This window comes from Echeneis naucrates, chromosome 17 (genome assembly GCF_900963305.1).
Source record: "Echeneis naucrates chromosome 17, fEcheNa1.1, whole genome shotgun sequence".
Lineage (NCBI taxonomy): Eukaryota > Metazoa > Chordata > Actinopteri > Carangiformes > Echeneidae > Echeneis > Echeneis naucrates.
Window position 1 is genome coordinate 8,562,247 of NC_042527.1, and position 25,687 is coordinate 8,587,933.

At 39.5% G+C, this 25,687-nt stretch overlaps 3 protein-coding genes across 3 annotated transcripts in view; all 3 read right to left on the reverse strand.

Moving 5' to 3' along the window:
* kcnn1a (potassium intermediate/small conductance calcium-activated channel, subfamily N, member 1a) overlaps window positions 1-864 on the reverse strand; it is a 53,024-nt gene extending 52,160 nt beyond the window's left edge. The window contains exon 1 of the mRNA XM_029525528.1: window positions 771-864. The gene's annotated coding sequence lies outside the window, so the exon portion shown is untranslated. The remainder of the gene's footprint in view (window positions 1-770) is intronic.
* Window positions 865-17,215: 16,351 nt separating this feature from the next.
* On the reverse strand, window positions 17,216-17,944 carry insl3 (insulin-like 3 (Leydig cell)). Its single transcript, XM_029524738.1, has 2 exons — window positions 17,782-17,944; window positions 17,216-17,418 (listed from the first exon to the last, which is right to left on the reverse strand). The coding sequence occupies exons 1-2, from the start codon at window positions 17,942-17,944 to the stop codon at window positions 17,216-17,218; spliced, it is 366 nt and encodes a 121-aa protein (XP_029380598.1).
* Window positions 17,945-21,419: 3,475 nt separating this feature from the next.
* On the reverse strand, window positions 21,420-25,135 carry LOC115057585 (potassium voltage-gated channel subfamily V member 2). Its single transcript, XM_029524741.1, has 4 exons — window positions 24,597-25,135; window positions 23,819-24,452; window positions 23,048-23,173; window positions 21,420-21,737 (listed from the first exon to the last, which is right to left on the reverse strand). The coding sequence occupies exons 1-4, from the start codon at window positions 25,133-25,135 to the stop codon at window positions 21,420-21,422; spliced, it is 1,617 nt and encodes a 538-aa protein (XP_029380601.1).
* Between the last annotated feature and the right edge of the window lie 552 nt (window positions 25,136-25,687).

Sequence of the window (25,687 nt, forward strand, 5' to 3'; positions counted from 1 at the left end):
AGCTCTCCTCAAGTACAAGTTTTCACCTTCCTTGACCCCTTGATTACCACAAATATAGTGTAGTGTACATACAGGAAGTTGGGCTGGAAAGATATTGTTCTAATTATGAAAAAATTCAGTCCACACAGACAGTCAGAAGGTGAAAATAAAGGAGTACAGTTTGTCTTGCTCTCTAAACTTCTCAGCACTATTCATTCATTCATCTTCTGCCACTTATCTGTTTCTGGGTCCTGGGAAGTGCCAGAGCCGATCCCAGCTAACACTGGTTGAGGGACGGGTACACCCTGGATAGGTCACCAGACCATCACAGGCCCAACACACAAAGACACACAATTTAGAGTTATCAATTAACCCAAACATGATGTCTTTGGACGGTGGGAGGAAACCCACACAGCCACAAGGACAACATGCAAACTACACACAGAAAGACCTGGGAACTGAACCCTAGATCTTCTTGTTGTGAGGAAACGGCACTAACCACTTTGCCGCCTTCTCAGCGCTAATCTTGTTTTCAATCATGTTACGCAATTAGGCCCATGTTTCATTAGATTCTGATGTGAGGTGTGATGTGAGGTGTTTGACTGACAGTAGCCATAAGAAAGGGGCGGGATCAATCCGACACTAACTAATACCAATTTCTGTTCCCATTTTCCATACTTTCTACCAAATTACCCAGCAACTCATTGGGGAAAACCACCTATTGATCCTCATTGACATCTGGATTTCATCCATCTGTCTTCTACATCAGTTTCATGTGCATGTCTTCCTACCTGTCCGTCTGTCTGGCCAGAAGCTTTTCCAGACTGGGCATTATTTGTATTCCATGTGAATCTCTGTGCTGGTCCAACTTTCCTCTGACTCCCTCCACAACAGCCTCCTTCTCTCTTACATCTGACTGCTGGTTGGCACCTTTTTTTTGCTGGATTTCTTTGGGTGTCTGTCCACTTTCTTTCCTCTTGGCCTTTACTCTGCTGAAAAAAAAAAGTGTAGGTTGAAGCTTCAGCCACTCCCAGAAGCAACAATAATTTGTTACGTACAATGTAATTTTTATGCTTTAAATTTACAGTTTGACTGCTCTGCTCGTGTAATTTTGGGTGACTGTGGCCAATTGAAATAAGGCTGAGGGAAACACAGAACAGTGACACAGATACACTTCTAATTAAGGAATTAAAGCAAAGTTTAATTTGTAACAAGGTCCGTACATCAGAGAATTTAACCACGTACCTTGAATTGGATGTTACAGGATGCAGATTCATTTCACTACTGACGTCATCATATTTAGTGGAACGACTATCATTAGCAACACTATTTTAACCTTCGAGGGCCACAATGACATTTTAAGTTCTGCTCTGTAATATTTTTTCCTTACGGCTGCAAAATATTTTTCGCAGTTGTAAAGATTAATTCTCTGGTTTCTTCTACTTCTCAATATCAAACCATGCAAACAAAATTAATGACTGGTATGAAATGATTTTAAACCTGCTCTCTTTGTGGGTTTATGTGTGTTCAATATTTAGTTATGGATAATTGGATATGGATAATTTTGTTTCACTTAATCAAAGTTACAGGCAGTTATTTCTGGGTCTTTGAGGCTAAAATGCTCTACAAAATCAAAATATAGTGTCCAAACATTTCATTAAAATTGACTATTTTATTTTGAGGAAACCACTTCTTTTTTTCATTTAGTATTTTCAGTGACCAAGAAACTAACTGTTAAGACTGAGCTGAAAACAGAGACAAACATAATACAGAAAGCTCAAATTTATCTTCAGCTGCTGTTTTATATCTGTGTTCTCTTCATGAAAATGGATTCATCCCAGTGAAAAACAGATTCAGGAATAATTTGATATTTTATATGGAATTTATCCAGAAAATGGGCAAACCAAGAGAAATGTTTAACAGTATCCAAAGTCATTGACTTAATATATTGTGCACTTCCTGGCCTGAGTACAAATTTTGCGCAAATTTCATGTGCAAACAAAATCAAAGTGCCGGACAATGAATCAACCTTAAACATTGAAATGGAAATAAAAGGAAGTCATGGCAATCTTTCTGTTTGATACTTTGGCTCAGCCTGAAAATTTTAAGCCCCTTGTTACCAATTTCACTAATTTTGTTACTTTTCCTGTGCAAGTGGTGCAAAACGTGTTTGATTTGTAAAACAAACTTGTTTTAATTACACTTAACATTATACAGAAATGTATGGCACCAAATGTTAGGTAGTCAAAACAATCTACTCTCCACATTATAGGCATCCCAGCAATCTGACTGGACTTAAAACTGTTGTGACCACTTGTTTTTTGTTCACTCAAATATAGAAGCCTCCTCTTCGCTACCATGTTTTGGGCCCGATGCTGTTTGTTGGTGATGGGCCAGACAGATGTACTCGCTATCCATCAGCCCACAACATCCTCCATGTGTCACTAACAGTCTATTTCCCCATGGTGCTGCCTCCCTTTAAAATGTGTCATTTTATTGTTCTGATTTCTCTGTCTTCTCTGGGGACTGGAATATGATTTCACAGAACATTAAGTGGATGGGATCTAAGGGAATAGTTGGGGGACTGGGAACAGGATGGAGGTGGCTGTGGCGCTGGTGGAGAGCAGCAGTGATCTGGCCTAATTATGCCTTCTCTCCATCTCCTTACGTTTCCTCCACCTTCACCCTTCCCCCCCAGCACCTACTACCCCCATGCTCTCCGATGGGATGGTGACTTTTACTGTAGAGTGTGAAGGGCGAAGGAGTATTCCTCAAATCATAATCTACCTGACTTTGGAGGAAAAAGGATTAGCCTAGCAGCAGCCTGAGCAGCCATGCGAAGTTACTTGCATCAGCTTCCTGTGTCTGTCTAACCCTATATGTCATCCATAAAGATTTCAAGAGAGTACAGCCACACATTATGGCATCAGAGTGGTACAGGTTGTACCTTCAGAGTAATGGCGGATTGAAATCATATTAACTAACAAATCAAAGCACTGTGCAGCTTCAAACCACTTTCAACTACTATTTAATGTCATTTTCCTGAGGTTGATACAATGCTCCTTCCTCAGCTATGCAGTTTTGGTTCATATGAAGGCATACACTTTGTGTTTTCTTCATTGCTCTGACCAAAGCATTAGCGCATGGGTCAGTGGTGCAAGCTGGGTCTAAACTAACCTTGTTTTACACAATGTGTGTGCATGTAACAGGCACGTACAATTACTAACCAATGATTGTCTTATTAAAGGTCCTGAGTACTCCACAATGCAGAGACAAAACGACAGATGTACAGAGGTCGTGCAAGGCCATACGCCCCAGATACAGAACGCATGCTTTAACCACACCATTCAAATGACGAATGCATGTGAGTGTTGGCGTCACCATCACACAGGCTGAGGAAGGGCAGGGGGAGGGAGTGCATGGTTGGAAGGAAGGAGGGAGTCCTGCAGCTACAGCACAGACCCCCTCCTGCACATCGGGCACTGGGCTTGGGCAAGCGTACAGTGATTGATAGTGGTGCCAAGACAACGTCTCGTCAGAGGCCCAGTGCACGAGGGTGCCTAGCAGAGCAATGATGGACGAGCCTGTAGACGCTACATAAAAATCGAAGCCATCATATATAACACATTCCCAGCTCCCTTTCTTAACCTGTAATGTATAGTGATAGAAATTTGTTTCGCAGTCTATTGCCATGGACAGTGATGGATGCCAAAGAAAGTGGGAAAGTGGAAGAGGGGAGAAAGGAGGTTGTGTGTGCGTGTGTGTGTGTTGTATGGGAACTAGTGAAAGTCGGTTTGTTGAATGTTATATGTTGCTTAGACACTTAATCACATGCATGTGGTCATGTGGAGGGAGCCAAGTGTGCAGCCATGCAGTTCCAGTGTGCAGTCATGTTTGCAATCTTGCCTCTTTGAAATCATTTGTGGCAACTTGTCTGAGAACATATATTGTTTGCTAAGACTGATACAAATCAAGTAGTGTCAACTTTGCTTTCTGTACTATGTTTGCATGTGTTTGGATTTTTCTGCGACTTTAAATTCCCTGATCTATGATACGTGTTAGTTTTATCACGCTTCTTACTATATGTCTATTAATATGAGCAAAGTGATAAAACAGCAAAATACCACTACCCTAGGTGTATTCATAAATAGTAAGTGATGTTGACATATGTGCACGAGAACACTTGGCAAACCATGTCCATTTCCATTTAAAACACTTTTCAGTGAGCCATCATCCCATGTCATATTCTTCCAAACACATACTGACACACCTTGAAAGAGTTGAGTGTGCCTTTGCAATTCACAGTTTTCAAATTGTGATAAATTATTTGCAAATTATTGGATCAAGTGATTAACCTAATTTGCATTTTGAAACCCTAATGAAAAGAAAATATCTTTTCTACTTGTTAAATGGTAATTGGGTGCTTTTATTGCTTTTAAATGTTGCATTGTTGATTTTTTAACCTCTCTGTAAGATATTTTAAAAAGTTGTTAATTAACTGACCTTTTATCCTGGTGCCACACACCAGCCTTCATGTACATTCCCTTCCATGCATGCACTGTTTATACATTGTTAATCTGTCTGCTGGTGCAACAATACCGACCACCTTGGTGCATCGTCGTCACCCATCTTCCAATAGCTGATGAATATTAGATGTGGGTGGATAATACCTCCGACAGAGGAGGCCTCCCCCCACCACGGCAAGAGAGGCTGCACACTCAGCAGTCGAGCGCTGCCAACTGAGACCAAATGTAGGCTACTGAAAGATTCCCCTGCAGTTGTGAACAGGATCCTGTATAATTGTGGGTGGATTTCATGTAACTCGTGTTAAACAAAAAGAAGTGTGTCTGTGTGTGAGTCTGTCTCCATGTTGGTGTATTTATATGGCAGGCAGAAAAGAATAAGGATGATGGAGAGTGGTATGCATCTATGTCTATCTCCATAAATCTCCATTTGGATTTTACAGCAGTTGCTTCTTCATCATGAACTGCTATGGATTGTGTTCCAAAGTCACAGCTCTAAGAGGAGGATTTCAGGGCTTATGGTTTTTGTTTTGTTTTTTTTTTTTTAGTTACGTGTGAGACTAACAAGGAGGTGAGAAGAGCGATGCAGCAGAGATTTTGTGTACGCATAAGTATGCATGATTTTACGTATGGTGTTGGTTGTTTAAATGCGTGCAGATTCAGACGTACACATGAGAATGAGCAAATGAATAAATAATTACTCAGCATATATTCATCAAAGCTCAAGAGTTTCTTTCTTGGTTTTGCCAATTTCTTAAACCCACAATCTGTGGTACAAATGGGAACAAATAACGCAACAACAAAATAAAGGAAAGAAAAGACTGGATTCCTATCAACCTCAAACTGATTGAAATACATTTTTAATTAAACTCTAAAGCATAAATAAATCTGTAATAGGCGTGATTTCACAAGAAAGATATGCTAAAATTGTTAAACAAAACCGTATTCAAATCAGCAATGAAACATAAAGTGTTGATTTTTCATCTATAACCCATCAATAATATGGAAATTATGTAACTTCCTCAGTGAATACAGAAAATACAGAAAATAACGGATGGGGACTTTAAGAAAAAAGATTAAAAATTTAAGTTGTTTTGACAATGTTACCATTACATCAAATCAAAATTTTCTGTTTTTTTTTTTTTGAAACACTAAAGGAACTAGCTGGAGATAAGCCAAACTGAGAAGGGAAACAGTGAGAAAACATTAATTGAAACAGAATCCACATACGCACTTTTATTTATTTAACACAAAATTGTTAAATTTTGATTTGTTTACAACATTGCTTTAATTAACACCAAGATTAGGTAGATAGTTGGATTTGAGTAACTGATGTTTACACATTACAACAATGTATTTATTTATTTTTTAATCGGATGTGCGCTAATCTTTAGTCATAACTAACTATACTAACTACATATATATATATATGTGCACACAAAGCTCAAAGCTCACACATCTGTAGCATTGCCTTTTAATGAAGAGGTTCACAATGGAGTCTTTTTTATACAGTATCAACTAAATTCATAATGAAATCAAACTGTGATATTAGATAAGTGCAAATACTCTGTTGTAAATAGAAAAAATTGCCCCAACCTAATTAGCATATCGATGGATCTACCAAACAGATGGTCGTGGATTATATTCAAGACTTTGCACAAGATACTGCAATGGAAATGTCTGACACATGGAATGCCTCTCTGCATGCTCATGGCTACTGGATCCATCTTATAATCATGAATAAACTCTTACATGATCTCAAGAAATTGTTTTCTTTGTGCTGGCTCCAGTCAAGGTACACAAATAATGAAATTGTAGTAGTTTTATATTTTGTTGTAAAGAATAATTTCAATGTTTTACATAGTGAATGTTGCTTTCAGTGCTCCAGAGTGACTTGTGACAACACCAAAAATTCTCTATACCTTTATACAGTCCAGACATTTGGAGCTAGTCTATCATGCCAGCTATGGCTGAGCGAGTGGGTACATTACCAGTCTAAATCATGTAAAGCCTTAAAGATGGTGGGCCAGTGGTACAGTAGCTGCTGGAAAATGCATTAGCTGATAAAATGGACAGCCTACTATAATAGTAATAAAACAGTGTATTGGCTAACAAGGTAGCATCCATCACTTTTAATGGTTACAGTGAGGAGAGTTATCCTTATAGCAAATGTGGAAAGTCACAATAAAGGAAACTTCACCTGCTGGGGAATGAAAAGGTGATTGACTTTGACTAGCTAACCAGCCAATCTAACATGGACCACCAAATGCAGGGAGATAAAACTTATATCAATGGTTCATGAAAAAACTATGTAACTCAACCAAAAATGTTCAAGTAACAAGCTGTTTGTGGGTTAGAACCTGTAATTTAAATACAGGGGAAGAGGGAAGTCCGATACTTCAAACTCATTAACATGGAATTGGTCGGACCCCAAACATCAACTTGTGTAATGCTGGAAGAGAAATACACTGGGCGATGGGGTACCTACATTGTGTATTGATGAGCGTGACTGGATAGAATGACAGCACAAAGTGAAACCAGAGACCTGTCACAGAATTAGGCCGGCAGGGAGGCGATGACAGTGGTGGCTGTGGTGGTGTGATTTAGCATTTTAACATTATCACTTAACAAGACAGGCCTGGCACTCATCCACAGTGTAGGCCTAAGGAGAGCTGAAGGTAAGGTAAGGAGAGAGGGCAGTTTAAGACAAGGAAAAGCAGAGAGGTTCAGTGCTCCCTGGCCATTCTTACATTTCTAATTCACAAAGAGCATAAAGGAAGTAAAAATTACACTAAGACAAATGGAAGAAGAGAAAACTAAGAGAGTGGGATGGTGGGGAGGGGGCACTTCCACTAGAAACTTAATTATGCATGGCAGGGCAGTTGGAGCAAAAGGGAGGAGGAGAGATGGAAGGAGAGCAAGAGAAGAGAGTAGCCACCTACGCAAAGGACTGAGGTAGCAGGTGGAGAGGAGGGAGAGTAAGAAGGGCATAGGAGATAAAAATGAGCATGAGATGGTTTTGGTTGAGGGGCTGTTGCTGTCATGCTCAGGCCTTTGTATGGGCTGAGCTGCATGTGAATTTTCAATAAGGGTTCATCACATCAAAAAAAGAACAAGGCCGTCAATGCGAAAATGAAAATGTTTCATTGTTCTTTCCTTCAATTAAGTCCTTTCTACTAAGACCTGTATAATTATGTTCTGTAATATAGAATACAATGGAAATCAACATTGATTCATTGCTGATTGCAGACTTGTACTGAAACGAGTAAATCTTCAGCCTCATTAGTTTAGCTTTTTAGGCACTTGCTTGCTAAATGGTAAATGCTAAGACTAGCAAAAGTCACAAAAACAATTTTGACATATTTAAGTTGAGCAGGTATGTTTATCATGATTACAGTCTAAGTTTAAATTGTTGTAATGTTCATATTTCATCATTCAGGCAAAACACAATGTACAGTAAAGGCTGATTGAAAAGCTGATGGGAAAGCCATTATTTGACCCCAGATGGCACCAGACGAAGATTTTCTGAGGGAGAAAATAATGCCAATCACATTTTACTGCAATCTATTTTATAATTAAGGAGCCTATTTTTTGTCGTTTTGGTCTGTTTTACATCCTCAAAGGGGGAAATATAAATGAAAACATTCATAAATCTTCCTCTATGGCAGCCTCCCTCAAAACTGATTCATTTGAAATTGTATAGAGTTACAAAATTCTTCAACATGAATGTACAGAAATATCTTATCATGTCAGTTTTCCACTTCAGGTTTCCTCATTTGACACTTAGCATGTAAGTACAATGTGTAGCATATTTTATATTATAACTTAATTTATGTAAATAATTTACTCATTGTGTTTGTCACATTCCTTATTTCTTATAATTAGTAGGGAACACATTTCCGACATCCTGCTTTAAGTATCTTTTACTGCTACATATCAAAACACAAGCTAAACGTATTCAAAAAACATGTGGAAAATATCAAAACCCACCTTAAACAGATCGAAATACACGATATCAAAACACACATTAAACATATTAAAACACAAACTCGTCAAAACAGACGCTAAATACATCAACGCGCCGCCGCAGAGGACGGAATTAAGCTAGCTGCTCCGGCAGTCCATCAGTGAAGGATTTCAACATTAAAACAACTGCCCCAAAACATTCAAAACACGGGTAGTGTACACAAAACTCACACAAAAAAAGTTACACAAAACTTTCTTAAATTCAAGAACATACCTGAAAAGCGGAAACATAAATGGCACCGCTCGGACACCGTACTTCCTCTGCGGTGGCTCCACCGGGACCGGCAGCTCTCCTTTCCGACCCATGCAGGCAAAACTAATCAATCCCGATCGTCTTTTAAGGTTCAACAGGTGGATCACAGATCAGCTGCTTAGACAGGTATACTCATAACTCATAACCGTTTTTAAACCTTGTTTTTCACCATTTTATCCTCTTTACATAGTTAATTTTAAATATTTTTAGAGTTAAAGAGTTTTCTTTTCAGTCTTTTTCCAATGACTGAATTTCTTACATTTTTAATGACTGTTTTCACTGCTGTATCAATTAACAGCCTTTTCAACTAACAGCTTTTTAATAAACTTTGTCACATCTGCACTGAAAATGTTGCACAAATTAAATATCTACCAACATCTAAGTCAAACCCTAACTTGGGAAGCGGGAGAGAAAAACGCTGTTTGTCATCTGGAGGCTGTATCTTGTCTTTGTCTTTTTTTGCAGGCTTCATTTTTTATATTTAAATCTTTGATGGGCACTTGGCAAAAGCCAAACAGTTTAGGGCGAAATCAGTTCATGGATACCTAATATTTAGGATATCTAAAGGTTGCTGAGGGAAAGTCTGAGGTCCAGAATACTATCAGTGGTAAACTGTACCAGGAGAAACATTACCATAAAGGTAACAGGGAATATGGTGTTTAAACAATTAAAAGGGCTACATGTCTGTGTACACTTTTAGACTGATTAGGTCAATATATTGAGAATCCTCACTCATAAACCAAACCCAGCAATATAACATTTTGTCAAATACACACAGTGAAGGGCAGAGCAAGTGGTTGAGTAGTTAGCATGCAAGCCACGCAGCATCCTGGGTTCACTTCCGGCTTGGCACCAATGCTACAGGGCCGTTCTCTGCAGAGTTTGCATGTTCTTCCCCTGCCTGCATGGGTTTCCTCCAGGTACTCCGGTTTCCTCCCCCTGTCCAAAGACATGTTTAGGTTAATTGGTGTCTTTACATTGTCCGTAGGTCTGAGTGTGAGTGGTTGTTGGTCTCTGTCTATCTCTTTGTGTTGGCCCTGTGATGGACTGGTGACCTGTCCAGGGTGACCCCGCCTTCTTCCAGTGTGAGTTAGGACCAGAAATGGATAAGCGGTAGAAGATGAATGAATGAAAAATGAATTTGAGCCTCTATATAAAGGCTAACCTTATTAAACTCTACCCATCTGCGTATTGTTTTCACAGTGCTGACCTTGTAGTAGTTGGGGGGGGGGGGCATAGTAAAAACTAAAAGCTAAATATGAAACAAAACACCACCTGTAGAGCAGGAAAAACGAGACACCCAACAGGTGTCCCCCACTGCCTTCCTCTTTTGCACCTTTCAGGTTCAAACCACTAAGCCTCTGGATTCATTAATGGCTCCAATTACTGGAAGTGACAGAGAAGCAGCTTTTCAATTTCCTAAAAAGCTGCCTCACTGTTCGAAGATACTGTTCCTGCTGTTGCTCTGCTCCTTTGGGCTTAAGTATCCCGCTGAGCCTCTTTCTCTCTCACAGACAGAGAGAGGCAAACAAAGTCAGAAGTGTACAACACACAACGGATGCACACACATTTTCAAACACACACACATCCACAGCTTGCCAGGAAACCCATGCACTCTCATTGTGTCCTCATCACACATCTTAATGGGGTGGAGAACCTGAAGATACACAAGCAGCTTAGAGCTCTGATTAGGTAAAGTATACCGAATGGCCATGTTTTAACAGGAGCTTTCCTCTGACATGAACCCAGCTGATAACAGTGGCAGTTATATTGAGGGAGGCAAACAAACAAAATGCAATGGGTGTGTGTCTACATATGCAGGCAGGAACATGATCTTACTTTGCAATGTGGGGATGTTTTGTTATGAGCGCCATTCACTATATAAATAAAATATTGCTATGCATGTGTACTGAAATACATATAAGTAAGGACTTTAGCAATAAAGGTAATGAGTCATTCACTACATTATTTAACTCTCACCATGTTTTATTATCACATCATCTTTAAGGTGTTCATCTCATATGTGCCACACAGCCTAAATACTCCCATTCAGGAGTATTTTGTCAATAATACGTCAGCCACAAACAGCCCAGTCACACATGAGTGTATGGACGGATGAGATGGAGGGAGTGATGGATGGAGAAAAAGAGGTGCAATGGAGCAATTGGGAGCAGCTGTGAAGGAGCAGCTGGAGTAATCGTTTTTCTGGGCCTGCCCACTGCTGTCTCTGCCTGTCTCATTTTTCTCCTCTTACCCTTTCATATTCACTCCGTCACTCTCACACTCACAAACACACACATGCAGTTTCCATCTTTATCAATTCCCCTTTTTTAACATCCCTGGAATAAGATGAGATTATCTTTTGTCATGATTGTGTTAATGAAAACTGATATTAAGTATACTTAGCAAGAACAGAACTGACATCTTTAAACAATAACTCTAACTAAATCCCCAAAAATCACTGGCAATTAAAATATAGCACTATTTTCTTTTCTCTATATTTTGACATAATGAAGGCAGTCTAAGATAAGGCATCTAGTAACTCCTCCGTCCAGGTCAACACTAACACCATTACAGTATCAACAGGTTTCTGGGACAGGGCAGAACTTTATAAAGGACAGTCTTATTACAGGCTCCTATTCCAGGGCCATTAGTCAGGTTTTTCTTTGTCTCAATATATTCAGGTTTGTATTATCAAAGAGGAGGTTAAGATTACAACAGAGATGTTGTAAAAGTGAATTGCTTTGGATGTTGCTATATGCCATATGTATGACAGTAAATCAAAATTATATTAATTTCATCAATTATGTTGTAATGTTATGATATTCCTCATACAGTCTTTTTTGAATCTTAGTTTTCATTTTGTTTTGTTTTGTTTTGTTTTTTCACTTTGTTTATCCGAAAATCAATTAAGAGGGATTTTGTTTGAAAAAGGTTTTCTAACATTTAACTTAAAAGCTCATCTTTGGTCTTGTAACATTAAATAGCATATTTGTCTGCAGACCAGCCATTTCCGGCTGATGTGAGTACATATGAGTAATTTAAGCAATCTTAACTTTTTCCTCTCTGACAAAATAACAAAATTACCAATGGAATATTAATTGTAGTGGTAATGAGAACAACTCAGGAACATGTCCACTGCCAGGGTCCTAAACTTTCAGGAAAAGTGTCTCCCTGAACAACATAGCTGAGTGGTCTTGGGTAGACTGTTAAAACACAGTGACTGGTCTGAAGTCAAAGGAAATCCTGCTCTCCTCCTTCAGCAACACTATCATGCTGTATTCCACAACAAAAACATAGAACCCACCAGTGTGTCTTGGCAAATGATTCTTCTGAGGTTGCTTCTGCTATTCATCATGAAGGTTAAACGGAGGAAGCAGAACAAATACACCTGAGGGGACGGAGCCATTCACAACCGCCAGTCACTGTTGCTCCTTTTCAAGTTTGCCTGCCAGACAACTACCTCTTCGCTTACTCCAATGTGAAAACATATTTTCCTGGCTTCAGGTTTTAGGTACAATTGTTTCCTTTGGCTCTGATTGGATATTAACTTTGAATTTTGAGCAGTTGAAACTTTATTTTATGCAGCAGTAGTTAGGAGCCAGCCCTTTCTGCTGGCCCATTCAAATGCAATGTCAGCTGCAGGCAAATGAGTGTAAGGATGGAGTAAAGGGTGAGCTGCACGATGTTTAGAACAGCTCAGACAACTCGGGGCTCAATCAAGCAGTAGATTAAGAGAGGGAAAGGGTACAAGGGCTTGTTGAATTTAAAAGCGTCTGTGAGAGTCAACAGGAAGAACCCAACACGCACACTTTCACCTTTCCAGACTAAAATGGCTATGAATTATGGGATAGTTTACTGAAGGTTATCGACCTATACACTCTGGTTGTTATTTGCACACCGATGTGATTGTGTTTAATACAGAGTGACTCACCTGCACTTTGGAAATGTGTCATTGCAGCAATTTTAATAATTATTCAAAGTAATTGATTTATTCTATTTAACGTCATTTTATTGTTTAACCATTTGTTTATATTAAAGCTGAGCAGACTGTATACATGTAGCTATAAGTAAATGCACCATAATATATTATCAGGATATCTATTTTTAATCATATAAAAACAGTAAAATGATATGGATGTGGATATGGTTAGATGCAATAGATTCTCAGTTATTGAATGGTGCCATCACATTTGGCTGTAAGCAGCTATGCAGAGCATCGCATTACGTGTGCTGCTCCGTGGCATTCATCTCTGCAGCTGCAGAAACCCGCCTGCAGTTGGATCAGCGGATGCTGCTGCCACACTGCCCTCTACCAGCTCAGCTCTATTAGTTCTGCTTCACCACCTCCCAGTGGCCCCAAGGTTGTGACAAACTGGTAGTTAATTTCTGTGTGTGTGTGTGTGTGTGTGTGTGTGTGTGTGCGGTGTTTGCTGTATGTGCTTCTATTCTTATACTGGACAAAACAGAATTAAACAGAATGACAGACTGTATCGGTGAGAAAGTAATTAAGAGGGGGAAAAAAAGTTGAAGGAATAATTGGCTTTAGTTCAGAGGCCACCGGCTATGAAAATAAAAGTTTGGGACATTTGACTTTTAGAAGAATAAAATATAAAACTACCACTATGACCTGGAGACAACTGACAAAATATTCACAAACAGTCAAAATAACAGAATATTTCAACTGATGAGAAAGGATGAAACCCCTGACAGAGCAACGCTGATACTGCCCTGTGACCATCTGTCTCTCTCTCTCTTCACAAAGCTAAACACTGTAAATCCTTTTCATTGACTAAAGAAAACTATTTTTTTTACACAGCTGAGTTTTCCCTTAATGTGTCCCTACAATGAAGGTGGTAACCTGTGATTTATTAGATTATATACTTTGTGTTTATAATAACGACTCTGTTTTGGAAACCATTTGAATCACGACATGCAGATTTCAATGTATTAGACCGTATAGAGCAGGTACTACTTTACTACTGTTTTCCCTGGGGGATAATAAGAGTGCTTTGCAATATCTAATACACACTGCTAAAGATACTGAGGCACAAATTCCAGCCATGCAGCTGCAAAGATGACAGGAGATCAGAGAGAGCACAGAAGACAACAGGAGAGCTCCTTTTGGAAGTCCTGTCTTCTTCTGTCCCCTGGGAGCCGTGTCTGAACACACAGCGCAACTGAAGCTGTCACTGCTGCTCAGGCCATCTAATGTCGTAAAGCACAGAGGAAGACAGACCCGTCACGTCACAGTAGGAGATAGCGGATGGTGCAGATGGGAAAGTAACTAAGTTGCACAATATGTGGGATGATGTTAGGAGACATGAATTATAGACATGGGTCCTGACTGAAGAGCATGCAGCAGCAGCAGCAGCTCTCAACTGAGCCCTCAGGCCATTCAGTGAATGGTGTAGTCACTGGTTATCAAGTCAAAATGGCCTCATCATGAGTGCAAATTTGATTATGTGACGCTCTGGACGTGAGCTTTAGTAACACAAACTGAAAAGTGGTGGCAAAACCAGGATTTGACGTAAAGATTTTGGATTGCAGATTACAGAATAATATGCAGTGCTCCCATCAGATGAAGGGACTTTTCACAAACTTTGAATTGAAATGCTGTTCCTGCCAACAGATTATTCCTCATCTGTTGGGAATTCATGTGTGTTTAAGTAGCTATTATATACAAATGTAAAAAGTTCACATCTCAGCTTTAACTTTCCAGTCAAGACTGATCCACAGCGCAGGACAAAGACAAGGGCCGCACTAGTGGCGACTCGTTTGACAGAACATCTGACAGTTTATGTTATGCAGAAGGAGCGCTGACAATAATGGACACACACAAACAGACATTGCACTGGCTTCTGTTCTATGCACATGTGCTCACGGATTACAAAATAAAATAACGAAGTAACCAAATAACGAATGACGAAGATTTGATGGATAAGTTCTGATGGGTTTCCTGGTCTTTAACACCAACACACATATGTCGAGCACATGTTCACAGAATGTGCAAACATGAAACACATGAAGAATAACTACACAAGTACACTGATTTTGGCATCCTTAGCCGTGACACTTTTACGGAAACAAGAGCACTGGGAGCTACTTCATTTGGATGCAAAGTGACACCCACCACACACACAGGCTTGTGTGATTCCCATGTGAGTGTTAATGTAGGTGTGTGAGCTGCACTGCTGGCGCTCAATGAAGGTGCTGTTCCGTCCTGCTGCTTTTCCCACAAACTGGAACTACACACAAAGACATAGATAAAAAGACTGACAGGGAAAGAGAAGCTCAGATTTCATTGTCATTATGTGGTTTAGCAGCTTTTCAGCTGGAAAAATAGGCAGGAGGAGAAGCCCGTCAGAGACACAGCATGCAGCCATGTTTTTGTCATCTCTTCTTGGTGCTGAATAATGATGGGCTGAGACCTAGATTGGTTTTCTGATCAGATTTCTCCTCTTATATCTCCCCTCCACTCCCAGAAATGTAACTGAAAGGACTGGCCTTGATAAAGTAATGTTAAAATTAAAAACTTTCTTCCCTGACTTGGCAGAATGAGGCAGCTCACCGGTGTCTTTCTGTCAGAGAGACAGCAGTGGAGAAACGACATAATTTCAAATCAGATATCTGTCACTCTCTGCTGGTTAACATGAGACACTGCATAAAAAAAGCTACGCCTCCTGTCCTCTTCGGCTCTTCCTTCAAATTTACATTTAGTATTATTTCAAAGTGGATGTACATTACTTACTTATTACTAGTAAAAGTCTTCTTGAAATATAATATATTAATGTTTTATAATTATTACAGTTATTTAATTTAAACACTATTTTTATCAAGTTTCTGGAGAATAGTAAGAATTTTTGCATTTCACGTTTTCCATGCATAGTTGATTTTCAGAAGAATCCCCTTGAGACAATTGCTCCAAATAAACCATATATATTCATATATAATATTTCTTTTTTTATTATTATTATTAATCCTCTTTATTTTTACTTTATTATTATTGGTATTAGTGTTGTTACTATTAACATTTTCTGAAGAACATTTTCCCAACACAATGGAAATAAATATTCACAAATCACCTCTGAGATCTCTAAGTGACTGAGTTGGTTATACTTCCTCGGTTAGGCTGAAAATAAATAATAAAATATGGATGGCTGATAGGTAATGCATTGGTACCAAATTTACAACATGTAAGCAAAAAATAAACAAATGGATAAAAACAAGGTTCATGTTACAGTTCAAGCTCCTTGTCCCTAAATACACAAATTAATTAATTTGAATGTGCCAACAATTTCATGACTGCGTACATTTTCCCTGTAGCTGGTACCAAGAAACATTCAGAAGTAAAACTACAGATTTGTGGAATAAAGTATGACATTTTATTTTTATTTTTATTTTATTTTATTTTAATTATTTTCAAATACATAATTTATTTAATTTATAATTTAATTTGTGTTCTCGTAAAACTTGGTTGATTGTCTTAAAAGAGTGTGTATAACTGTTTCAAACATTAGCAGACTGGTTCCTTCTCTTCGTTTCTCTAATTAAAAACCTTCCGATACCTTCCGATATATATAACAGTCATCTCTGGGCATTTTGTCACGTAGGACAAGAAATAAAACCAGATTTACAAAAACCAATTGTACACAAAGCAAAATCTATCTCTCTCCAAATAAAACCAATTAACCAATCAGTCCCCATAGGCTAATTTCATCTGCTATTGGGAGTCATTTATGTCTGTAGTATAGAGTGGCAGATAATTAGAAGCATATTTGCTTATCCATTGAGAGAATTATACACCCATCAGTGTGAGGAACTGGCTGAGTTACAGAGATTATTTCTGTTGTTACGGAGCTGAATGGCTCAGCCAGTGGCCTCAATCTGATTTAGAGCTATGAGAGAGAGCACCAGTGCTGTAATGAACTGCGCTCATACCGTCATTACTGAAATGTATGTTTTATGGTTATTTGCATCAATGTTCCTCAAAGTGAGTAATTGATAATGTAATTCAATTTTATTCATTTACTTTCAAAAGTATTAATGTTTACTTTTACAGTCATTTTTTATATTGTCCATGTTGTTGAGAGTAACAGTCATAAGAAGATGAAACAGTCAGCAGATAAAATTTGATGAATAATCATCAAAAGCTTTATTATTTCTTATTTGAAGATTCAAATAAACGACTGAATACAAAAAACAACTGCTTCTATTTGACAGTCTTCTTTGTCTTCCGCTTTGTTATGTAACAGTAATTTACTGAGTATGATCAGTTATTAATAATTACTGATGTACAGTGTTTTTCTACGTAATACATTTCTGGAAATACATTAAAATAATTTTCTGTGATTTCTCAAGCATGAGGCAACTTGGCCATATTTGCTTGAAATGACCACAAACCAACCAAGACCTTAAAACAGCATTGTACAGTCTAACAGAACTGTATCAGCTCTCTCAGGCTGCATCCTTTCTCACAGCAAACATCAGATATTTTCCCAGCAGCTCGTCGGATCCGAGAGGAAAGGGGGGACCAGTGGGAAGCCAAGGAGAAGACATCTTCCCTCTCTTTGGGCTCTGAAGTAATGTGCTCTGTCTGTGTGGACCTGAACTCCTCTGTGGAGACATCATGGCTCCCTGTGAAGAAGCAGAGGAAACATACGGATAATATAGAGTGAGTGACTAGAAAAAGTGATTTCTTACTCAGAAACTTCTGATGAAAATGCAAGGGAGAAAAAAAAGCTTGGGCTTTTTTTTTTTTTTTTTTTTTTTGAGCAAAGTAATTGGTAGATAGGTGTAGTGAAAATAATCCATGAGCCTGTGTGATCGATCAAAACATTCAGTTATTTATTCTACAAAAAGCAATCTCTGCAGAGCAGCAGACTCCGTGGCTTTAAATGTGTAAAATGTAAAATAATCGCATCCATCTGTGATGATGCTGCACAAAGATGCTCTCAACCAATGCACGTGGTGTTTAAAAACAGAACATGAAGTACTTACAGAGAGGCGTGAGCTGATGTTGGCCCGGTTCTTCGTACGGGATGCTTCTCCTCAGCCTTGAGTTCCCACAGGATGAGACGGCCAGACGTATCAGTTCTCTCCCGCAAATCTTAATCCTCTCCTGTGCATCAACCAAACTTGCTGCAGCCACAAGCACCACCATCGCACTCAGCAAACACTTAGCAGCAGCCATTGTATGATGTGTTGCTGCTCCCCAGCCAGTCAGCAGAACTGAACGATGAGAGGTGAGCGCGGGTCTGCGGAGAGCGGTGACTTATGAGGTTAAGTTGAGGGGGTTTATATATTCATTGTGCGTTATCCACAGTTGCAGTTTCAAAAATGCTGAGGCCACAGGTTGTTGGAAACATGCATTCAGCCTTGGCGAGGGAAAAGCATGTCCTGATCTGGAGTTCAGGATGATAGTGAGCCAAAGTCTCCTCAAGGTTGAAACTTTCATTAACACTTTCTTTAAAGATGTCTTATCATGAGCTACAACTCAGTTTGAAACCATTATAGCTTTAATTGGCCTTCTCTGTGTAAAAGCATTAAAACCAAGGATATCAAGCAGTTCAAATCCTAATCATAACTGTTTACAAGGCTTCTGTCTTACTTCCTTCATAAGCTCCCATTTTGCTGACAGCATTTACGTATTTTTGTTCACTTGCCAGATCATCATAATTCATGTTATTACGTTGAATCATTTTCCTTGAATGTGAGTTGCTTTTCCATCTTATCTTGACACATCTTGAGGGATGGAAGCTAATTGGAACAGAGTGCGACTGGCAAAAAAATGTCAAGGATATTGACGCAACTGTTCACACATGTGGTCACCCCGGGCCACACTGTTGTTTCATAAATATGCTAGAAATGAATGTCTCATATTTTCAGTGCTGATGAAAAACAAGGTGGCACTTTAATATCTTGAATGTACTTCTGGCTATGCTTGGCATTTTAACCTCTAATGATGATATGACTGGGAAGTGTTGGCTGTCAGCTTGTGCGCTGAGCTCTACAAAGACTCTCTGTCCTTCCCCCCTGTAGAAGGCAAGTGACACTGTTTATTAAAGGCATTAAGTTGGTTCACCAACATATTTTCTACTAATGCTGAGGTAACTACAATTTATTTAGCTCTTCATATTACTCGCCAGTTTCTTTTCTGTTTTGTGCATTGAGTTTTTTTCTGAAATGTCAACTATAAATATACTACAAAATCCTCCATGCTGCTCCTGAACAAAAGGCAAAGTCTCTTTTCATTTTCTGTCTTTTAAAGATGTGTTCTTCTACATCAAGTGAGCATCTGTGATGTGTCTTTGTGTCTTTAGGTCTGTTACTTTTGGTTCTAAAGTCTATAACCTTGAAGTCTGAGTGCAATCTCACTGCTTTCATCAACCGTGCTTGCAGCGGCGGACAGGTGTTTTCTATTCTGATGAAATGACTTCGTGCCATCTTCCCAGCCATGAACAGCAGACGGACACTGATAGCAACCTGCTGGTACATCCATTGGTTAGCAGCAGTTAGCCGCTTAAGTGTCGACCAGAGCCAGTAGAATTTGGCAGAGACGCAAATATAGCTAGGTGTTGCAGCATTGACTTTACTGCTTCAAGGTCAATGAAAGTTTCATGTCTATAAATCTGCCTATCAGCTGATGTGTGTTTGTTACAGTTCACCTGTGGATACCTCAGTGTCTTACTCTGGATACAGTATATAAATACAGCGGGGGGCCGACTCCATTAAGTGACAATTTTAATGTCAGTTGTTTTATACAATAGTTTTGTCAAATGGTTGTTCATCTGTTCAGAAAGATGTGAAGCTGTCTTCCTGTCATTTTCTGACCTTCTCCTGTTGTCCCTTTTAACTGCATCTATTTCTGTCCACTCAGTCTAGCCTGGGTCCCTCAGTACTCGTGAATTTTAATTGATGCTGACGACACTATTAAACCACTGGCAACTCTCCCAATATCTTATCCTGTAATACTATTAGACAGGACCATCCTCCCCAAGACAATGAAAGTGTCTATTAATAGACATACACTTCAGATCTCTTGTATTTAACGGAGAATAATCATACGGGGGCACTGCAGGTAGAGATTTTTTATTTCAGCAAGAACTCCCTTTTTTCCACTTCTGATAGGTATTGAGAGGTTCATATTTTAATAGACAAGAAAATCTGTGTGTGATGCAGTTTCTAGTCTGAATTGCAATGGTAACTATCCTTCATGATTTTTTATGCACAGGAAAGGAAAAATAATAACACATTTTACATTCACTCAGTAAATTCACTGTAGCCCCAAAAAAGGAGGGAACTGATGAACTTGCTTGAAATGCCTGCAAGATATCATAAAATGTGCTTTTGTCTCTGGCTTTTTAACCAACACAGTTTTTATGACTTCCATACACACAGTACACACACAGTCAAAAGCTTGGGCACACTTTCCTATTAAAAGTGTGTCCAAACTTTTGACCAGTACTGTATAATTGTTGGTGCACAAAATTTCGAAAATTGAACAACGTTCAACCAGTGACTCCCGTAATAAAACCTCTGGTTTAGTGTTGTGTCAGGAAGAACAGATGAACAGAAACTTGACAAAGTATTTTTGTATTTGCAGAAAACTCACGTGAAAAAAAGAATGTTAGACTGAACTGTTAAACTGAAACATACTGTCCCAAATGTTTTTTTGAGCGATCAGGATTAAGTCTAATACTACATAGATTGCTGCTTTGTAGATAAGTGAATAAAATATATTTGGGATGAGATAACGTATTTGCTGACAAGAGGCTTGTCAGCGTTGAATTGGATATGGCTTGTCCTGCACACCTTGTCACATTTTCTGCACAACCAAAGTAGCCCTGGACATGTTCAACTTTTGTTCTTGAACATACAGGAGAAGCAAGAGGAGAGCCTGATAACTCTCGAGAACAAAACTATACCCATGCTCCTAATAGCTACTGACATACAACCTGCTGCACTGCTCCTCACGCAGAAATACAGCCAAAAGCATCCAGTGACTGGACAGAAGAAAAAGATTCACTCCTCACAGGAACGTCCCTTTGCTGACACATGATGGGAGAGAATTAATTACAGGTGCACATAGTGGAAATCTGACAGATTTTCATTGTTTGTATATTTGTATTACCTCAGTCTAAAAAACTAGAAGACAATGACTGAAATCAAAGTTATACTGTCTGTTGTGCACAGAATCACCAAGGTAAATTAAACTAAAAGCGACCATACAACTTTTGAATGTCCAACTCTTCACAGGCATCCTGCTCCCTTCAAAGTGATCAGTGGAGCATTGCTTCATAAATAATGTTACTAGCTGACCTCCTTATGTCAAACATCTATTTCAGTTCAGCCAGAACAAGGTCTGGCCAGGTGCTATTTGTGCAGACAGACAACAAGTTGTCCAGCAGGGCCATCTTGCCTATTCGCCTGAGGAATCATCACTCATTGCGTGCAAGAAGCAACCGCTATAAAGCTGAGGCTTAAAGCTTATCTCAACTTGCTGCTGCCTCATTTGCACCCCATAGTCTTAAATCACACGGACCCAGAGTTCAGAGGCAGATGGAGCCTTATACTTTCTACACCCGCGGGTGATAAGGCCATTTAGGGTTAGTGTCTTCCCAGCTAGGAAGCTTCTCTCAATCCTCGCCCTCGTGGATAGTTTGCCTTCCGCTGGGCCGATAATGTGTCTCATCATCAGAGTCGTCTGGCTGCGGTTCAAAGCAGCTGTCGAACTTATGCTTCAGACGTTTTTTGAGCTGGAAAGTGCGCTCTGTGTTTGAAAACGTGTATTCCTGTTCCTTCAGCTTGGCATAGTAGTCAGAGAACTTGTTGAACAAAATGGAGATGGGCATGCCATTAAGGATGATCCCGAATGAGATGCAGCCAAATGCAACACAGCGGCCAAGATAGGAGATGGGAACGACATCCCCATAACCCACAGTGGAGATGCTCACCTGTAGGAAGACAAGAGGAGCATGAGTCATCTTACATGCATCATGGGAAGTGTACGACTGGTTTTATTGTTGCTTTTTTAAATTGGCTGCCTATTTAAGATGTTTGGATGTTTTTGTATTTAACGTCAAACAATTTGGAACATGGTGAAAAAAGAGTCGCAGGATTTCTCTTTTCCGCCAAAGAGCGAGTGATCATCCAATGGCGCTTTTCATCCGACCCCAAAATGCCCTCTGGCCATGACTTTATTGAAAAAATCCAGTGATTACAGTTACTAATATTCTGATGTGTTGCACATTGGAATGGAGCAAGATCAATAAAAACCTCCAGGAACGTACTGGAACACTTTCCATCTTTGGAAAGCAATCACTGTGTCTGGCCACAAACAACACGCATTACAGCGCATTATAGAGGATTAGACACATTTAAGTTAACAGCTGCCACCAGATAAATAAAAAATAAATGCCCATAAATGAGAGAGGAAAAATCTCGGAGAAACCGAGAAATGCTGCTACATGAAATAGTTTTTAAAATGTGAAAATGTGATTTTTCTGACCATTAACAATGTGCTGAGGAACGTCAGAGAAATTTGACCTCTTTCCAACCCATGGCCCATACACACACACCCACAGCCAGATAGCCAGTCACTGTCAGTCATGTGTCAGTCACTAGAATGAAAATGTTGCATCTCATGTTTTCCTGCTCCTCCATATCAAAGATGGTTCAGCCAGCAAAAAAAGATTACTCAGCGGGGGCTTTTATACAATCTCCATTGCTCAGAGGAGCTACGGAAATAGCACTGCCCTGATATGCACACTTCTGTCTTGGTCCAACTAGACAGGTAGTGCAAATCCCAGAAGACTTAATCCTTGACACCTGAAATGCACTGTGCTGCTTGATCATACTGACACACCCCCTACTGATCTTCTCTTCAGTCTCTTCAGTACAGTCAGAGGAACAGCTTAGTGATGGACTGAACCAAGTTAACTGATCCGGAAGAATCTAAGTGCCACAAGAGCTAAATCCTTTAAATGACAGAGACAACTTCAGTAATAATAAAAAGATAAGGGACAATTCATATTTTACCGGGCATCACATGACAATGCAGCCAAGTGTAACTTCAGATACATTTTGCTGCGTTCTATCATGGCTTGGTCTTGTTTCATTGTTTATTCATTAAACACTCAATGAAGATTTTAAGAAAGGGGAAAAAAAATAAATTACTACAACATTTTAATCCAACCAAGTTTTTTGCAAAGTAAATAAAATGAAGCAGGACTTGTAATGAAATCCTGCTATTGATCCTACTCACTGCAGCCCACCACCAGGCGTCTGGTATGCTGCTGAAAGGTGTTCCGGGCTGATCCACTTCCACAGAGTGCATCAGAGCAGAGAAGGTGAAGATGCCCATTGCAATGAATAGAAACAGACAGCACACCTATTTAATGACAGAGGAGTACATGTCAACAGCACGACCGAAATTTTGGCCCACCAATCAGGTCACATGTTTATGTTCCTATTATTTTACTTGTTGTGGCTCACCTAGAGTACCTACATATTTCTGTGTAGCTATCCATACAGTATTTTCTACCTAATTGTTCCGCATACAGTAGTTTCCTACATTCTTGTACATTCTTGTTTAGTATGTCTTATATCTGAGATGGTGACATCACTAAGGAGAGTACCACCTCTGGTTGGAGAAAGAAAAGAGGAGCATCTTGAATTCTTCTGCTAGCTATGTAAAATTTATTAGCTGATTATGATCACTTGGAGATACTAAAACCTGCATTTTGAGCTACTGAATGCTCCACTATCTTTATCAGCTTGCTATTAAAGTACTAGCTTTTAAATTTAAAACAGTTCACTTATGTTGCTGGGGAAAGTGCAGATAAACAGTGAGACTACATAAAAAGGTTGAACAAGTAGAAGCTGCAAGCACAGGTAATGAAGTTAAAAAAACATTGTGATTATAGCCACTTCCCTCATCTTAATGAAAGCTGCATGTGCACTCCATTATTTTACACCCCAGTTGTACATTTTGTGTTCCTGTTAGGATTTTCTAAATAATGATATCTCTCCATACCTGCTCGGAGCACTGACGGATGGTGAAGCCAAATGCTCTCATGCCTGTGGAATGGCGAGCAAGCTTCAAGATACGGAAGATGCGCATCAGCTTGACGACCTTGAGCACCTTGCTGACTTTGCTGACCCTCGCCATGGCCTTCAAATCTTCCTGTGCACTGACATCTTCTGTATCTATAACAAATGCCTCAAAAAGGATCTGGATGAAGTAGGGCATGACAGCCACCATGTCAACAAAGTTGAGGGCACTCTTCACAAAATGTTTGATGTTGGATGTGGTGACTAAGCGCAGAAAGTATTCTGAGGTGAAGAAAAGGATGGAGCCGATCTCTATCCACTCCATGTAGGTTTTGCCAGCGAGTTTGTACTCCCTGAGTTCCTTCACTGTGTTCATTGTCATGGCAACAATAGAAATAAGAACAAAGAGACTGGAGAAGACAGCAAAAGCTTTTGCTGACAGTGAGGAGTAGGGATTCTCCATCAGGTCCCAGAGAGCCTTTCGGAAGTCTCCAAGAAACATGGTCTTGTATCCCTCGTCATCCTGGTGAGGTTTAATCTCATCAATCAGCTCCTGGTTGACCTTCAGCTGGTCTCTGATGTCATCCACTTTTTCTTCAAACAGAATACGACAGCACCTGAGTAGAAGAAGAAAACGTTTAATACCAAATTTTCCAAAAACAAGTGATCACATTCACGTTTGAGATAAAAAAAATAATAATAATAAGAGGCCAACCAACATAATAGACAAAGTGAGTAGGTATCAAGTATCTGCAGCACACCTTGGAGTGTCCCTCAGTTTCAGCCCCCAGAATGACATCTCTTCCTCAAAGTTGACAGGACAAAGGCTGTCCATAACCCACAGGACATTACTGCAGTAAAAGTGGAAAATGTAGTGGAAAAACATGGGGTCCCTATCAAAAAAGAACTCGTTGTTCTGAACATTGTAGTCATCACAGAGTGTCAAACGTTTGACTGGATCATTGCAGAGGGCAAGGACACCGATTCTGGTCTTTGGGTGTCGGAGGACCAAATGTTTGGGGATGTGAAACACCTTTCCGCCCACGTTGAGGATGACGATGTTTGATTGCCTTGGGTTTGGTGCGTCTTTGTTCTGTTCTTTGGTTGAACTTTTTTCCTCATTAGGAGTGTCAAGGTTGTCCATAGATGTCCATGGTTTCACCGAGCTGTCTTGTGAAAAAGGGAATTCGTGCTCCTGGTCTTCAATACTCTGTGAAAAACTAACCTCTCGTTTTATGGTTGCAAAAAGACTAGAGCGCCGCTTTTTCAGCACTTTTAATTTTGGCTTCATCGTCTCCATTGTGACAGCACCTTCAAAGACCGGCCAACAGAAAAACTGAGCACCAAGTTCAGATCAAGTCAGAGAAATGACAATAATATTCCACAAGTCCATTTAAGCAAGGGGGTGTCCTTTAAAAAATTCCACTTATAGGCTGAAATCAAGATAAAGTAAGCACTCGCATGCATGTCTCACAGTGTGCAAGAAGATCAGCTGCACGAGTTAGGGATTCAGCTTCCTCCCTGATTCTCTAATCCTATTGCTGTTCTTTCTGTCAAACACAAGTTAAAAATACTGTTCACAGGGATTAGTGCTGTGATTTAAGGCTTTGAGTCCTGAAAGAGAAGGAAAGGCAGAGGGAGTGATGTGTTGGCAGTATTGCATTGCTAACAAGGATACAGAAAGCTCTCTTACAGGAAGTCCATTCAAATGTAGGTAAATTACACAAGCCACCTTGAGCTGTGCTTCCTATGCATGTCTGCTGAATAGTAAAAATAGGCCTTAATGTCACGTAACAGAATTGAATCATAATTATAATGAGAGGAAGAAGAAGAAGAATGCATTGCTATACAA